This window comes from Podarcis melisellensis (assembly GCF_964234715.1).
Source record: "Podarcis melisellensis genome assembly, chromosome: 5".
Classification (NCBI taxonomy): Eukaryota; Metazoa; Chordata; class Lepidosauria; order Squamata; family Lacertidae; genus Podarcis; species Podarcis melisellensis.
In genome coordinates, this window is record NC_138537.1 from 5,254,530 (window position 1) to 5,271,922 (window position 17,393).

Genomic DNA, 17,393 nt, shown 5'->3' on the forward strand with positions numbered 1-17,393 from the left:
TATCTTCAACATTTCTGTCTCACCCCCCTGTGAAGTTATTCTCCAGGTGACAAATCCAATGAGAAGCGTAGACAACAAATCCAAAATTATAAATGGATTAAAGGAAAGCTAAAATGATACAATAAAAATGGCTATCAGTAGGAACACAATCAATATAAAAACAGCAGCTGTTGGAAACTTGTTTTCAATGGAAGCAACTATAAATAAGTGTTTGCAGGGGGAAGGTCTCAGCTGCCTGATGAGCTGTGTTGGGGAGAAGTGAGCCTCCTCTGAGTAGGGGATTTCATGGCCCAGGTGCCACTACGGAAAAGGCTCTGTCCATCCATCCCCAGCTTGTTCTTCTGATCTGGAAGGAAGCAGGCATTGTCCTCAGCAGATGATCTTAAAGGTCAGGCAGTTTCACATGGATGGAGGCAGTTCTTAAGATAATATTTTCCAGACTGTTCAGGGCTTTTTAGAAGTCAGAGCCAGCACTTTAAACTGAGCTCAGAAACAAACTTGTGATTATGATGGAAAAGGCTGGAAGCCTCTAAACTTCCCAGAGGTTTGATGGTCACCTTCTCCCACGCAGCATCCATGGAGGAAGGCAGACATCAAGCCTTTGGGGAGTTCAGAGGATCCCACTCCTTCCCTCTATAATTGTGACCTAACACATGACTTGCATATTCTTCACGAGGCCATATCTGTGAGCTGAACCTCACCTCATGCTTTGAGAATTTCACACGGTTGGTTTTGAGCATTCTATCCCCCAAGGCAGCACTCGTGAGAGATCGGCACATCATGCTTCCTTTGCCTAAAAGGGTGTCCCTGGGAAGCTCTGTTTCTTTCCCATATACTCTGGCGCTCCGTTCGATGCCTTGTTTTGCCAAGGCTTAAAGCACCCCCAAAGTGAGCCAGACTGGATTCTTGGTGTCTTGCTGAGGGATCTCTGCAGCGCCATTGTCCTTCCCAGGCTGGGCGCTGGAGGCTGATTGTTCTGTGTGGCATTCCTGGCTTAATCAGGTCTACGTAAACACTTGTTTTTCTCCAAAGCATTGTTGGTCTTGAGGAGAGGCTTAGATCTGATCCCAGTGTCTTTTACGGAGCCCAGGGCCCTGGTGACAAAGCCGGTTCTCAGCTCGGGGACATACTGAGTGAGAGATTGAAAGGTCCATTATGAAGTTCCTGCTAATGTGCAATTATTTATTTTGTATAAAGCACTTTTATCCTGTTCTTCAGACACAGAAGAGGCTTCTTGACTGTGTTGCAAAGATTGGTCGTAAGACAACCTGGACTGCTTTAAAAGAGGATTGGATAAATTCATGAGAGATTAGGTTGTTGGTGACTAGTAGCAATGATAGCATCTGCCCCATGATAGCTCCGTTGGTAGGGAATGAGACTCTTAATCTCAGGGTCATGGGTTCAAGCCCCACATTGGACAAAAGATTCCTGCACTGTAGGGGGTTGGATTAGATGACCCTCGTGGTCCCTTCCGACTCTACAATTCTATGATTCTGTGGTTGGCCACTGTGAGACCAGGATGCTAGACAAGATGGGCCTTTGGCCTGATCCAGCAGTGCTCTCCTTACATTCCTCCTAGCGTCAGAGCCCTTGTCCTTCCCATTCTCCCTCTCTCTCAAATTCAGTACAATAATATCCAATCATGTATACTATAAATGAAGAAATAATGAGCACAGCACATACGACATTATATCATGCAGGCACATTATGAAAATTGACCAATTCTGTATGAAATTCATTAGTTATTTGATTTCCTGCTTGTGATTTTATATAATGTTAATTTTACCATGAATGCCACATTCCATTCTGCTTCTCTCCCCCCCCCCCAAAAAAAAAACCCATTTAGAAACATAAGGGACAGGTTATTAGTTTTTCCAATTGCAGGTTATTTTTTAAAATTTTGCAGCTGATAATAAAATAGTTCCATACCGAATTCTTTTAAAGTAATAGCTTTTCAATCATGTAAAATAACAGTTTTTTGGACTGTAAGGAATTAAGTGTGATCTGTTCAGTGTCTCTTAGAACGAAAGCGAATACCCCAAAGGGGCATAATGGAAAAACTCAAGCGCATCTTTGAGGCACGTAGGGGCAAATGATAGATGATATGAAAAATGGATGATCACATTTTATGGCTTTTTTTTAAAGACGTAGGTACAGCAGTGAGTGGCCAGTTTCCTGAATGAAGCACGTTGGAAGGAGCTTTTAATCCCCACCTTGGTTGTGGTCTCAGTGAAAATCACACGCCTGTCAAGCAGCTAGTAGCTCTGAGAGGGAAGCATCAGATCATAGAATTGCAGAGTTGGAAGGGACCCCCAGGGTCATCTAGTCCAACCCCCTGCAATGTGGGAGTCACAGCTAAAGAATTCCTAACAGATGGCTATTCAACCTCTGTGTTGTTGGTTGTTGGCATCCACCTGTCTCAGGAGTGCTCCTTTGTGGGTCAGACCGTTGGAGAGTTACAGCGCCTGCTGTGGCTGTAGAGAACGATACGGGAGAGACAAGTTTTCTTGCAGCTGGAAGAGATGAAGGTGTCCGGTTGTGCTGATGTGGGTGCACCATGCGTTCTTCCCCGCAGTCATTCCTCCTTTGGTTACTGCTGTGGATGCACGCCCTGACTGACTCTCTCCAGGCACTGTGGTTGTCTGCAAGGGATTCCCACATGGCGGGTTGAAGTTGCCAGCCTTTGTGTCCTGCTTGCAGACATCTTTGTAACGCAGAGTTGGTCTGCCAACTAGCCTGGGACCTGAACCCAGCTCCTCATAGAGCACGTCCTTGGGTATCCTGCCATCTTCCTTTCTGTGTACATGACATCTCCAATGAACCAATTGGGACCCATGATGGCAGCATGGGAGGCTTTCATTGAAGTCTTGCTCTTAGGGTCTTACAGGCAAATTAATTGAGGATAAGGCTGCCAATGGCAACTAGCCATGACAAACATTTCTCCCTCCACTGTTCACTGTTGGAGACAGTATACAGTGGTACCCGGGTTACATATGCTTCAAGTTACATACGCTTCAGCTTACAGACTCCGCTAACCCAGAAACAGTACCTCAGGTTAAGAACTTTGCTACAGCATGAGAACAGAAATCATGCTTCAGCGGCGCAGCAGCAGCGGGAGGCCCCATTAGCTAAAGTGGTCTTCAGGTTAAGAACAGTTCCAGGTTAAGAACGGACCTCCAGAACGAATTAAGTACTTAACCCAAGGTTCCACTGTACCTCTTGAATACCGGTTGCTGAGAATCAGAAGTGGGGATAGTTGTTGTGGGGCTCAGGTCTTGCTTTGGGGCTTTTGAGAATAGAATATGGGACCAGATGAACCTTTCACCTGATCCAGTTGCAAGGCTCCCCTTCTTGTGTTGCTCTTAGAGCACTCTTAACTTGTTTTCCCCAGAGCTGCGCTCGTACGCTCAGACCTTGTTGGAGTTCCTGCGTCGGGCGGAGGAGTTTTTCCGCACTCAGATTGACTTCTCGTTCTTCACACACTCCCTCCCCCAGTTCATGGAGCAAGTTTACCACCACCTTTTCCCTCCTCGAGCACGCCAGGATTCCAGAGGTACTCCTTGGCCCATGTCTTGGGATCAAGACAGAATTTATATAAGGGATCTTGTAGCTTGGGTTTCACTGGTCTGTTGCACTCCAGAAGTTTGGACTACATAAACTATCAGTGCTGGCTGGAGCTGATGGGAACTGTGGTCCAAAACCTCTGGAGGGCTAGTGTTGAGGAAATAATGTAAAGGTAAAATAAAAGGTAGGGACGCAGATGGCGCTGTGGGTTAAACTACAGAAAACAGGTAAGTGACACCTAAGGAGCATTTACAACACCTTTGTCCCTTTCAGTTTTAAGCTGCTCCTACCACACTGTGGGTTAAGCCACAGAGCCTAGGACTTGCCAATCAGAAGGTTAGCGGTTCGAATCCCCATGATGGGGTGAGCTCCTGTTGTTTGGTCCCAGCTCCTGCCAACCTAGTAGTTCAAAAGCATGTCAAAGTGCAAGTAGATAAATAGGTACCGCTCCGGTGGGAAGGTAAACAGTGTTTCTGTGCGCTGCTCTGGTTCGCCAGAAGTGGCTTAGTCATGCTGGTCACATGACCCAGAAGCTGTACGCCGGCTCCCTCGGCCAGTAAAGCGAGATGAGCACCTCAACACCAGAGTCATCCACGACTGGATCTAATGGCCAGGGGTCCCTTTACCTTTACCTTTTTTAAAAAAGGTAAAGGACCCCTGTACAGTTAAGTCCAGTCAAAGTTGACTATGTGGTGCGGTGCTCATCTCACTTTCAGGCCAAGGGAGCTGGTGTTTGTTCACAGACAGCTTTGCGGGTCATGTGGCCAGCGTGACTAAATCACTTCTGGCACCATAATGGAAACCAGAGTGCACAGAAACACTGTTTACCTTCCCGCCACAACGGTATCTATTTATCTACTTGCACTTATCAACTTGCACTGGTGTGCTTTCTAACTGCTAGGTTGGCAGGAGCTGGGACTGAGCAACAGGAGCTCACTCCATCGCAGGGATTTGAACTACTGACCTTCTGATCAGCAAGCCCAAGAGGCACTGGTTTAGACCACAGTGCTACCCGTGTCCCTACTGTTGAAGAAATATTGGGGTTCTGGCACACAGTTTATCCCATTTCATCTTCTTGCCAACTTCCAGGTTATACAAAATCCCAGACAAAGATGTTTTGCTACATTGCAGATACCAAGCTGCAATGTCCATTGAAGTTCTAGGTCTTTAACAGCATGCATTTTTGCACGGCCAAATAAATGTATAGTTTCACCCCATCATCTCTCTATTCCAGGAAATGCAGCCCCTACTGAATTTCTGCCTTTATATCTCTGTTCAAAGCATATAGACTGACTTTGTCAGGAGAAAATTTGCAATCCATCCTCTGCAGCAATGGTCCTAGACCTGAGGAATGCCTGTTGCCCCATTTCCGCTGCTGTTAATCAACGGAGTTTCATCCTCATACTCACCTTGGTCCTAATGGCTTGTGAGAGCCCAGAGCTATCTCCACCTGCAACTGAAAACTACAGGAACACAGTTCCTGGCCCTATTTCTACCCAGGGACAGAGAGTACCATCAGAACACATTATGACTGTCTTACGGCTAAAGTCCCTAACCGTGCCGCAGCCACCATAGGTGGGGAAGGGGAGGGGGCACTTCTCCCCTACCTCAGACTGACACCCGCATTACCCCCAAGAGCAGGTTGCAGAGCCAGAGGCGGTCGTTGCCACAGGAGGTGGGCGAGAGAGCCTGCAGCCGGATGCCAGGAAAATGCAAAAAAGAGAAACCCAGACTTCGCCCAGGAGGTAAGGCGACACCTCCGTGTTTCTGTTCTCCTAGTGCCTCGCTTGTAGGCATAGTTGCATGGTTCTGGGTGCCAGAGTGGGAAGTATGTGTGTGTGTGTGTGTGTGTGTGTGTGTGTGTGAGAGAGAGAGAGAGAGAGAGAGAGAGAGAGAGAGACAGAGACAGAGACCTCTTTCCCATTAGAGCAGCCAGGAAGGGAAGCATACAGGAAGAGGATTCAGGGGAGCTATTGAGTTCTTCTCTGGCTTGGATTTTAACTTTTGGGGACCATGATGCTCGCTGGGGAGAACATTACAAGTATCCAGGATACATTTTTTGAGTAGGGAAATACAAAATTCACCACTATTAATCAGGGAACAATACTATAACTGCTGACCTTCCGACCAGCAAGCCCAAGAGGTTCAGTGGTTTAGACCACAGCGCCACCCGCTCCCTCATTTACCCTACCATAACCACAGAGAAAGATAAAGAGAGAGGTGGGAGAAAATCAGATTTGTTGATAGTTATTTACTGCACAGTCCTGTAAAAGAAATTGTTTAAAATCTCAAAGCGTTGGGGTTCTAGAGCTAATTGCAGTAAACAGGCATAGCAATTGTACTTTTGTATTGGCAAAGGGCAGGGAATGCAAGCAGAAACTCAGGTGGATTGTGCCCACCGGCCCACCTCTAATTCCACGTGTTTATGCAAATTCACATGCAGAGCCTACTATACATGTGCACACTGTGCATAGACTAAGCCCATGTGTGATCTGCTCCCTAGGTAATATCCAGACTGACAAAGGGTTTGGATCAACCCAGAAGCTTACTCACAACTTCTTCTTTTTTGGCCCCAATAAAGGTGTTAAGCTGCTGTTCCTTTAGAGTCTTACCATACTGTTCCTTTGATGTTAGAAAACCTTTCATTTCAAAGAGAGGTTGCATTGATAGGCATAGGAGAGGGGTCAGGGAAGTGATCTTCAAAGCCAGGAGGTGAACCTGGCCAGACTTCCGAAATGTGCAACCTCCTTCATTTTTACTCAGTGATGGTTCACGGAAACACACAATTAGCTACAGAGAGAGACAAAGAAGTAGGTTTCTTTAGGCAAGGGCTGTTCCGAACGCTCATCCTAGGGACCCCTCCAGGCAAGCTGTTTATTGAGAATTCGTGGGTTTGCTTGCACACAATTTGATGTGTTTAGAACCTAACACTCAGAGACACACCTGGGAGAGGAAGTACAAGCTGCATGGCAGGCTTGTGGGTGGGCAACTCAGGAGCAGAGGTGCTGGAATAGAGATGGGCTGAGCACCCTTTTCCTTACTGAGTCTCTCTTTGCAGGCCTCCTCGGTCCACCCTCCCCTCCTTTGCCTCGTTGTTCCAGGGCACGGGGCCCAGTTTGGGCGACTGGGTGCAGGAGCTGAATGCCCTGGCCGAGGGCTCGAGAACCACAGCCGGCGGGGAGGAGCAGCTGTTCCTGCAGGTATGTGAATGGGGAGGGGAAGAGAGAGACAAGACTGGAGCGGCACTCTGGCTGCAAAGGCAGACAGGAAGTCATAGAAAGAGGAGAGAGATATGGATCACAGTTTCAGTCAGCTTCCTGGCGTTACTCTCACTAGGCAGCAGGCCCAGGCCCTACCATAAAGCAAAGGCAAGCAGTTGCTTCAGGCGGGAGCAGCTGGGTGTCAGCAACAACACCCCACCACTATTCCTCCTGAGGTCACCCACCATGTCACCCACCCCCTAAATCAGTGGTTCTCAGAGTGGGGGTACAGCTCCCTGCAGGGTGATGAGATTGCCGGGGGGGGGTGCTAAGAGGCAAGGGGGCACTGGAGGTGTAAATGACTACCAGAGTTTGAAAAGCTAGTATCACTCAATCAGGTCATCCATTCTGTTGAATTAATCAAACCAAATAGTTTTAACTGGGGTTTGATTGAATGTGCAATTAATTGTTACTGTTTTGAATGTTATTGTATTGTTATCTTCCTTAGTGGGTTGAAAGCAAACTTCTACTCTGTACAGTGGTACCTCGGGTTACAGACACTTCAGGTTACAGACGCTTCAGGTTACAAAGTCCGCTAACCCAGAAATAGTACCTCAGGTTAATAACTTTGCTTCAGGATGAGAACAGAAATCGCACGGCAGCAGCAGGAGGCCCCATTAGCTAAAGTGGTGCTTCAGGTTAAGAACAGTTTCAGGTTAAGAACGGACCTCCAGAACGAATTAAGTTCTTAACCTGAGGTACCACTGTATAATGCTTTTTATAGGGTAAGAGACACTTGAGATGAAAGATTGGGAACCACTGCCCTAAGCTAACTGCCAGGGCTTGAAGTAAGAGCCGACTGCCAGCCAGCCAGTGAACAGTCACTTTCTGTTCGTGCAACAGGAGTGGGAAGAAGCCTCCTCGTCCTTTTCCCTGAGCAGCAAAGTATCTTGGCTTTTCTCCCAGGGGATCCACGGTTCATTTGCAGCTTTCTGCTCCTCCCCCAATATAAGTGAGAAGCACTTTGGTTTGACTTCACCCCTAGAGGCATACTCCATTGTCCCCCGTGACAGACAGATGCCAACAACAATAAAGCACTGGGGGAAGCTGCATTTAGGGCACTGACACAAATTGCCCCTGTGATGGCATCCAGATGGTTTTTGTGCAGCGTTTTACGTGTTGCTGAAAGACACAGAATATCGATCAGTGGTGCAGTGAAGCACCCCCTTGTTTCACAGCTAAGCCGACGAGGAACAGGCAGATTACATCACATTAGCAAGCATGGCTAAAGGTTAAACCAGAGGTCAGCAACCTTTTTCAGCCGTGGGCCTGTCCACCATCTCTCAGACCATGTGGTGTGCCAGACTATAATTTGAAAAAACAAAACAAAACAAATTCCTATGCCCCACAAATAACCCAGAGATGCATTTTAAATAAAAGGACATATTCTACTCATGTAAAAACACACTGATTCCCGGACCGTCTGCAGGCTGGATTTAGAAGGTGATTGGGCTGCATCCAGCCCCCGGCCTTAGTTTACCTGCCCCTTGGCTAAACTGACCCTTTTATTTTGGGAGGAAATAACCCCCCCAATCCCTTCCCAACGAAAAACATGCAAGCTTTGGAGCCCAGTAGAACTCTTCATCAGGATGGATATTCAGCAAAGCAGGGGAGTTAAAAATCTGGCTAGGGCTGCTGGGAGTTCAAAACATCCAGAGGACATCCAGTCTCTTTGTTCTTGAGGTCCTCCCATTATGCTCTTTCCAGTCATTCCTTGGCAGTTCTTCTGGTTTGGAACCGGTCAGCCATTTGACTTGCCAGGCCACTTGCCAGCCCCAAACAGACCTACCTATCGGCTCACTCTGAGCTACACCTCTGCCTTCTTTCCAAACACAGCAGGCAGATGGGGAGGTGAAGGAGCTGCAGGAACAAGGGTGGATCTTCCTTCAGCAGCTGCGAAGAGAACTGGGCCTACAGGATGCTTCCCCCGAAGCTGGGACAGAGGAGGAAGACACCATTGCAGCCACCACCACCACTCCCCAAGGTTTTGCCTTGAATGGTATGGAATGGGCCATGGGGCAGGACCAGAAATGGGAAGGTGGTGGGTGGCTTTGGGGCACTTGGAGGATGGTGTACCAGAGCGGTCAATCCCTAGAATGAATCAAGAAGCTTACATTGCAGGGGTGGAAGGAGGCCAGATCTTTACTTCCCTGCAGGCCAACGTTGGCAGGTGGGCAGCACCACCAGTCGATCCATCTTCTGGTGTTATGATGGCCTGTGGTGGGGAAGGGTCTGCACCACTAGCGCATTCCTGCAGCGCCCGGCGGGATGGAACTCCCCGCTCACCAGCACATGGGCACCGTTTGGCCTGGAATGGCCCTGCTTTGTACTATCCCATGGTCAGGGCTGTATACAACTTTGCAAGCCCAATTTCAAATGCTGGTTTTAACCCATAATCCCTTTCACAACTGGAGAACCCAGTGTTTTACGGAGCGGCTTGGATGGCTCCGTCAGAGCAGGAGACTCTTAACCTCAGGGTTGTGGGTTCGAGCTCCACATTGGGCAAAAGACCCCTGCATTGCAGGGTTTTGGACTAGGTGACCCTCACGGTCCCTTCCAATTCTGTGATTCAGTTAAAGCCTCGTGAGCCTGCCTGGGCCTTCTGCATCCAAGGCATATGCTCTGACACTAAGCTGTGGCCTTTCCGTGAATTGCTCTGTGATGGCTTTTCATGCTTGGTTGTTGTTTTTTAATCAGTTCACATAATAACTGGAGACTTTCATAGTTGGCATCTAACAAATAAAAGAATAGCAGTGGTGATACCTATTCAGAATTCCACCCCGAGCAAACAGGGGAACTGCCATTGGCAGAATTTCCCCACTTCTCCCTATCCGCCCTCTTTCCCTTGTTTCCCCTCCCCAGCTGTCCCCCTTCCCCCCCTTCCCCTGTGGTAATTAGGATTAAGGAAAAAAGACCCCCTTGCCCAACCTTCACCAACCTGGTGCCCTCCAACTGCTGGCTGATGGGGAAGAAGAGAGACGGGTTATGAGCAAAGCAAGGCAGGCTAGCTTTGTTCTGTGACTTTCCCCGTAGCTTCTCCCCAACTCTTAAACCTTCACTTTCCCATCTTGCTCTGTGGCAGACTCCCTGGCCAGCGAGGCCCACCCCCAGCGGGAAAAGCGCAGCCTTGGGAACGCGGGCCCCATTTGGGGAAAGGATGACACCTTCCCCCAAGGTAGGTTTGTCCCAAGCTTCCTCAAAACAGAAGGAGGGGAGGGGCCTTGGGTAAAGGGGCGGAGCCTAACAGTGTATGGGAGGGAACATCACCTGGTGGATCTAAGCGCAAAGCCTGGCAGCTTAGTATGGAGCAAAGAGGCTACATGTCCTCCTTTGCAGAGGAAAGTCCTCTATTTGATGGGCTGTCGGGAAGCCAGTCCTCTGTTTGAAGGGCTGTCCAGTCTAAGTCCAGTTTAAGAAGGTGAGCAATAGGGGCCTTGAAGTTGCCCATCAGCAGGTAACAGCTGGTTAGCAGACGGATCAGCCGCACAGCTCACCTGATCCTAGTCTTCTCTATAGTGAGATATATTCCACAGGCAGCAACCAGTTTGTGCACAGCTTACATTCTGAGGCAGCGGATGCTCATGTGAAATTTTGTATAATCGTAACACCCATTAAAAAAGCCTGCAAACACCCCATTCCGCCCATTTTGGTGACATTTTTTTGGTCCCTTTCAGGTTCGGTGTGATGCACGCAATCACGGTCTCACACATATCAAACATGCCTAAAGCGGTCGCTGCCTGTATTTATTTATAAGTTAGAGCAATTATTTCCAAATGTGCATGTGTAAACATAAATCAGCATGGACAAGTATTTCATAAGCTGCAAGGGAGCTATGGGCAGGGTGACCTTGGGGCAGAGGATGGATCCCCCCAACTCCCCCTCTGCTTTGCTTTCCCGACGAAAATCATCCCCACCTGAAGCTGCCATTTGCCTTGGGAGGAAAGGTGCATCTCCAGAGCCCAGCAGCCTTCTCTCCAGCAAGAATATTCCCTTCTGCTCTGAAAGAATTTGCCTGTTTTCTCCCAAATCTTCTATCCACCTGCCTCCCATCCCTCTCCCCTTCAGTTCCTGCTGCAGGCTCCAGCTGCCGGGGCGTCAATGAATCTGCCCAGCAGGTCCGTTCCGTGCGTGAGATGCACCGCTGGATCCTTCAAGTGCCTGAGAGGGACCTCGCCATGACCTTCCAGGAGGTGAGGAATGAGAGGATCTGTCAATTGTGGTTTCTTTCCATTCTCATTTGTGCTCATCTTAAATTCAGATCTCCACATTCCCACATCAGTTTGCTGATCCCCCATACCGCCACAGTACACGTGAAAATTCACTAGGCTTTTGTCTGCCTAATATGTACACATTTTTGCAAGACAGTTTTCCCTAATATAATGCTCATAATACAACGGTTGCCTTCCTCTGCACACATTCCAGCTTGTCAACATCCTTCTTAAATTGTGGCACCCAAAATTAGACACAGGACTCCAGGTGTGCTCTGACCAAGGCAGAATAGAGCAGTACTATTATTTCCCTCAATCTGGACACTAGACTTCTGTAGAATACCATCAGCTGCATTTGATGCATTGGTCCATCCTACTCTGGAGGCCCAGCATAGCCACCAGGGCCAGTAGCCATTGATAGCCCTCCACTGTGGCCTTCATTGTCTTCGTCTCCCCCCCACTCGCTTCCTTTATGCTGCTGCCGCCATTGTTTTCTTGCTTTACACCTCTGTCCTTTTCTCCAATCAGATCCTCGTGGATCTGGGCTCCAAGAACTCCAAGGGCCTATACAGGGCACGCGTCCAAGCCACCGTTGGACACAGATCCACCTCCTTCACTGGTCTGGTTGGCCTGGCCAGCGACTCTCTGTACCGCAGCATGCCTGGCCTCATTGCCCTCGCCCTGGAGAGCCTGAAGACCTAACCTGGCTGCTCCTGGCAGGGGCCGGACTAACAGGACGCCCTGCGAAACCAGAGGACGAAGGCACAGAGATGCCGCACACCCCTCAGCGAGGCCCCTGTCCTCCGGGTACCATGGCCTGGGAGTAAGGAAGTGTGGCGCAGGTCTGCTGATCTGCCCGTGCAGGGATGAGGGGCCTTTTCTAATCCAAGGGCCGCATTGCCTTGTTGGGAACCTTCTGGGAGCCACATGCCAGCGGAAGGCAAGGACGGGCAGAAGGGAGCAGAGCCACAGACTCTCTACCTTTGTGCATCTGGCTGCATTCCAGCCAGACAAAAACCAGAAGTTTACACACACACACACACACACACACACACACACACACTCCATCCTCCAGGCAAGCGAACCATTGTCAGTGATAAAAGACGCATCCCAGCCAGGTCAAAACATTCAAAGTGGGGCAGGGCTGGGGAGGACTGGGATGGAGAGGAGACATGGCTTAGGGGGAGGCCTGAAGGCAAGGGAGATGAGCCGGGGGGGGGGGCAGCATTCAGCCTCTCCAGGCCCCTTGGGTTCTTCATTGTACTAGTGTAAGGGCAGCTCGGAGCACAAGCTAGTCTCTCTCCGCACCAAACCACATTCTGATTTTCTTTTTCCATTTGCTTAAACTGGGCACTTTTATTCTGAAGAAAAAGCAGGCATGGGGCCCCAATACAGAACACAGATCACAGCCTCTCACACCCAATTCCCTGCTGAAAAATCTGCCCCCTTCCAGGCTTCTGTTTGCCCCGCAAGGCGCTGCTTGCAGGAAACAAATCCAGAGCAAACAAAATATCAGTTAGGTGATGATGATGGCAACTTTCAGGACCTGAAACCAGTTGAGGGGCAAGCCTCATTTTGAGGGGGGGGGCAGTGTCATCTAATTGCGACTTTCTCTTCCAAATAAAAGCGGCAGGAGTAGAATGTGGAGGGACCCCCATTGTCTAAGAAAGTGTCTCTGGGGCTGAGAGTGGCCGAATGAAAGCCTTGCATTACGGGAAATATATTTATTTGTACAAAGGCTTGCTTTTGTAAAGAAATAAAATTATATTTTGTGGTATATCTTGTGGTGTGTGTTTTTTTAACCTTACAAAGTAACCGAAGCTTGGCAACTGGAAATCTTTCTCCCTCTCCTAAAAGAAAAGAGGAGGATAAGCATCCATATTCTCGCTCACCTGGTGAAGGCCAGACGCTTTGGCAGGGAGCATCAGCCCCTGCCAGAGAAGCCATCAGACTTCTGGTCCAGCGAGCTCTGTACTGTTTCCACTGGCTGGCAGCAGCTCTCTCTGGAGTTTCATTAATCGCAGAGTTCTCAGATTGAGTTAACTCATCATTAGCAAAAACAATATCCACAGTCTTCGTTTAATGTCAGACCTAATGAATGCAGCAGCTCATTCCTGGTGGATTTCCTCCATGAAAATCAGTTGCAGAGATTGAAAGTCCCTTCCTCCTCACAGCCATCTAAGTCTCCCCCTCTCCAGGGCTTTCTACTAGCAATCTGAGACTGCCTGTGTGCAGCCAATCTCTCCACCACCCTTTTCATGCCTCTTCTGGGTCTGGGAGATGGGTGGGCAGAGGAGCTTGTAGTAGGAGGGGGAGAGACACGTGACACTTCACCAGTCAGATTCATCTCTGCTTCCTGGCCTCCGGCTTCTGATTCTGGACTTCTCTGTGCCACAGACTCTCCCAGCTCACTAAGCCCTGTTACCCTTCAGCTTCCGACAACCTCTCTCCATCTTCTCCCTATGACCACTCATTGTCCCACCACCATTCCCTGGGCGGAATCTGAGCCATCTTCCCTTGGGAAGCTGGTTCCTCCCACCATTCATCTGTGTCCAACCATTCATGACTCCAGCCATAGGAACATCGAAACCTGTCTTATAGTGAGTCAGACCATTGGTGCATCTAGCTCAGTACTGTCTACACTGACCAGCAGCAGCTCTCCAGGATGTCAGGCAGGGATATCTCCCAACCCAAGACTTACCTGGAGATGTCGGGGATTGAAACTGGGACCACCTGGGTACATTCTTTCACCTTTGGTGGACGTGCCCAAAGATTAAGGCTTTCTGGGAAATGATCTATAATGAAATGAAAAAGGTATTTAAATATACCTTCCTGAAGAAACCAGAGGCCTTTCTCCTGGGCATTGTTGGCCAATTGGTGCCAAAGAAGGACAGAACATTCTTTATGTATGCCACAACAGCAGCAAGAATACTCATCGCAAAGTATTGGAAGACACAAGATCTACCCACCTTGGAAGAATGGCAGATGAAAGTGATAAGACTATATGGAATTGGCGGAAATGACTGGCAGAATCCGAGACCAGGGAGAAGAGTTGGTGGAAGAAGATTGGAAGAAATTTAAAGACTATTTGCAGAAACACTGTAAAATTAATGAATGTTAAAATGATATAGGATTGAAATGAGATGGCTTTAGTAACAAAGTTAAAAGAATATGTAAAAAAGGATTGATAATTAGATGAAAATATGAAGTTCAATATGTTAAGATATATAATTAAGATAAAAACAAAGAGGGTAAGGATTTGCTGAATAACCATGTAAACTGGAATACAAAAAAGGGAGGCGTGAGGAGGTCAGGAAAATATGTAAACGAAACTTAAGACATGAAAAGATTGATTTGTTTTTAATTGTGTTTTTTTTACTTATCATTTATTTTTTATGTATTTTGTATTTTTCATTTGTATTTTTGTATTTTTTCTATCTCTTATTTTTTTATTCTTTATTTTGTAACCTTTGTTTGTTTATAAAATCTTAATAAATATCTTATATATATATAAAAAATGAAACTGGGACCACCTGCTTGCAATGCCGACACGCCACCCCCTAGCTCTGGTCGTTCCCACACAATGTCGCCACCTTAGCTCTGACCTCTGCTGCCCTGGGCCCCTTCCTCTGCTAACATGTGTGGGATGTGAAGCACAAGAGCAGTGAAGTACAACATTCCTAGAGTGAACATGTTACACATGGGGAGTAATGTTTGTCCAGCCAGCAGGTAAACTTCCTGTTTCCTTCTGGCCTGGGACAGACTCCTCTGCATGTGACTAGAGGTGGGTGTGGCCTCACCTGTGCAGGTAACGACAAAAGCACAGGGCAGGGCAGCCATCTCTCTCTGACTACTTTTGTCGAAGAAGCAACATCTGCTTAGCCAAAGATGCTCTCTTGGCCTCCAGCCAAGAGAGGACAAAGGGACTGTCTCCTTATGAGATAGTTTCCAGGTGTATGTTTTCTAACTTAAGTCTGCCTTCTAGGATCTGATTGTGAGTAGAATGTGAGTGAGTAAACTCTTTTTATACTTTTATAGAAGACTGTGTCGTGTCTTATCTTTTATGAGGGAATAAGGGGAAAATACCAGAACATAGAGGCTTTAGCGAACCTGAGCAAAGGCATCCGCTGTAAGTTTAAAAAGGGGAATGTTACTCTGCTAAATTGTGAAGTTGTTAACAATTTGGAAAGGCTATAATCAAACAATATATCCTCTCCTGTATCCCTGAACATTCCCACAACATGCAGCCCCTGGAAAGTTGCCTGTTGAGAAACACAACTCCTGACCTAATGGGGGGGGGTGCAAAACCTGACTCCCCAGTTGTCCAGGCGTTGCCTTCTTTTTCTGGCTCGGCTGAAAGGCAGCAGCTGTGCGATCGCATAACTCAGTGCGCAGAGATATTGTTTCCACTGGGACAGGAAGCGGCTGTCAGGGGAGCTTTGATGGATGAAGTGGACTGGGCAGTGCCCTGCAGGGTGGGGAGTGGGGGGCTGGCTTGGTGCGGCAGTCAAGCTCATGCACTTGGAGCCTGCAGAGATGGCAGCGGTGACCCTGCTCCCACCACAAAGAGCTTCCTTTCAAAGGCAGCCGGGCTCTCGCATGCTTAATCTCACATCGGCAGAGCAGCCTAGTTAGCGGACTGTCAGGACTTGGGGCCGCTTTGCAGGAGAGCTACCGGATTTAAGTGGAATTGTCGCACAGAGAGACATTCAGGATCTTGGCCTCCCTGAGAGATTTCAGGGTGTGTAAAAATAGGGATGGGAAGAAATGGATCCAGTTCACCTTTAAAGGCGACTTCAGCTCATTCTCCAAAATACCTGGGCCGAAATGCAGCCATTCTTTGACATTCCCACTTCTCTGAATTGCAATACAGTTCTCCATTTGGGTTGCTCTCAGTTTCTCCTTTTTCGTCATTTCAATTCTCCAGATTTTTGCTGAAATTGGCAATTTTTTAAAATTTAAAAGAAACCAAAACATGATGGAAATGCCTAATTTTAGTGTAAAATTATCCCCATAAACATATTTTTGTATGCAGTTGTGACTAAAGCAATTTGCCTTTATGTAATGCTATGTGCATTTTAATGCACACTTTCCCCTAAAATTGTTCGGTTGAAGGACTGCATAGCAAATTTCAGAGCAAGTGCAAATTTCAAACAATAGCAGTGTCTCAGGTGACATTGGTATGAGGAGTGCAAAACAGGCAGTTTCTCATTAAAATAAGGAAGAAAAAAAACCCGCCGTCCCCATTGGGAGCAGAGCCACTGTGAACTTTTTGTTTAAGTTTTGAACTTTCATGCAAATAAGGAATGAAGTTTAATAATCGGCCTCAGCATCATTTGGAGGCACCCGTTTAAGAACATAAGAAGGGCCTGCTGGATTAGACCAAACAGGGTCCACCTAGTCCAGCATTCTGTTCTCACAGTGGCCAAGCAGATGCTTGTGAGAAACCTGCAAATTGAATCCGAACACAAGACCATCACATATCATAAAAAGAATCTTCTTGTGTCACAATATTATGTTTGCTGACTGGGAACAGGTATGGACCACAGGTATGAAGTTTACGGCATGTAATGCCTTAAGAGAGAATATTATGAAAATGATATACAGGTGGTACATGACCCCAGTCAAGCTAGCAAAAATCTATCACTTGCCCGATAATAAATGTTGGAAATGTAAAGAAACTGAAGGTACATTCTTTCACCTTTGGTGGACGTGCCCAAGGATTAAGGCTTTCTGGAAGACGATATATAATGAATTGAAAAAGGTATTTAAATATACCTTCTTGAAGAAACCAGAGGCCTTTCTCCTGGGCATAGTTGACCAATCGGTGTTAAAGAAGGATATAACTTTCTTTATGTATGCTACAACAGCAGCAAGAATACTTATTGCAAAATATTGGAAGACACAAGATTTACCCACTCTGGAAGAATGGCAGATGAAGGTGATGGAGTACATGCAACTGGCGGAAATGACTGGCAGAATCCGAGACCAGGGAGAAGACTCAGTGTAAGAAGACTGGAAGAAATTTAAAGATTATCTACAGAGACATTGTAAAATTAATGAATCTTAGAATGATGTTGGATTGAAATTAAGTGGTTTCTAGCTGTAATGGTATAAAAGAATATGAAAAAATGGTTTTTTATAAGTAAAAATTCAAGGTTATAATAATTTAAGATTAAAGATCTGGGTAGAAAAAAGAGGGAAAGAAACTGCTGAGCTAATAAATTGAATTGGAATACAAAAAAAGGGAGGTCCGAGGAGGTCCGAGAAACAACTAAATGAAAAATAATGTGATGAAAAGATTGACTGTTTTTAACAACTTTTATTTTGTATTTTTTCTTTTTTTCTTTTTCTATTTTGT

At 47.1% G+C, this 17,393-nt stretch overlaps 1 protein-coding gene across 4 annotated transcripts in view; it reads left to right on the forward strand.

Annotated features, from left to right (window-relative positions):
• PRSS56 (serine protease 56) overlaps positions 1-12,809 on the forward strand; it is a 28,139-nt gene extending 15,330 nt beyond the window's left edge. The window contains exons 11-17 of one of the 4 annotated variants that reach the window (XM_081910930.1): positions 3,392-3,553; positions 5,201-5,309; positions 6,623-6,764; positions 8,661-8,823; positions 9,907-9,999; positions 10,902-11,014; positions 11,561-12,809. In XM_081910930.1, coding sequence (XP_081767056.1) covers positions 3,392-3,553; positions 5,201-5,309; positions 6,623-6,764; positions 8,661-8,823; positions 9,907-9,999; positions 10,902-11,014; positions 11,561-11,734 — 956 coding nt within the window. In that variant the 3' untranslated portion in view covers positions 11,735-12,809. Of the gene's footprint in view, positions 1-3,391; positions 3,554-5,200; positions 5,310-6,622; positions 6,765-8,660; positions 8,824-9,906; positions 10,000-10,889; positions 11,015-11,560 lie in introns of those variants that run through there. The other 3 variants (XM_081910931.1, XM_081910929.1, XR_014168252.1) reach the window with 3 other exon arrangements.
• Positions 12,810-17,393: the final 4,584 nt, after the last annotated feature.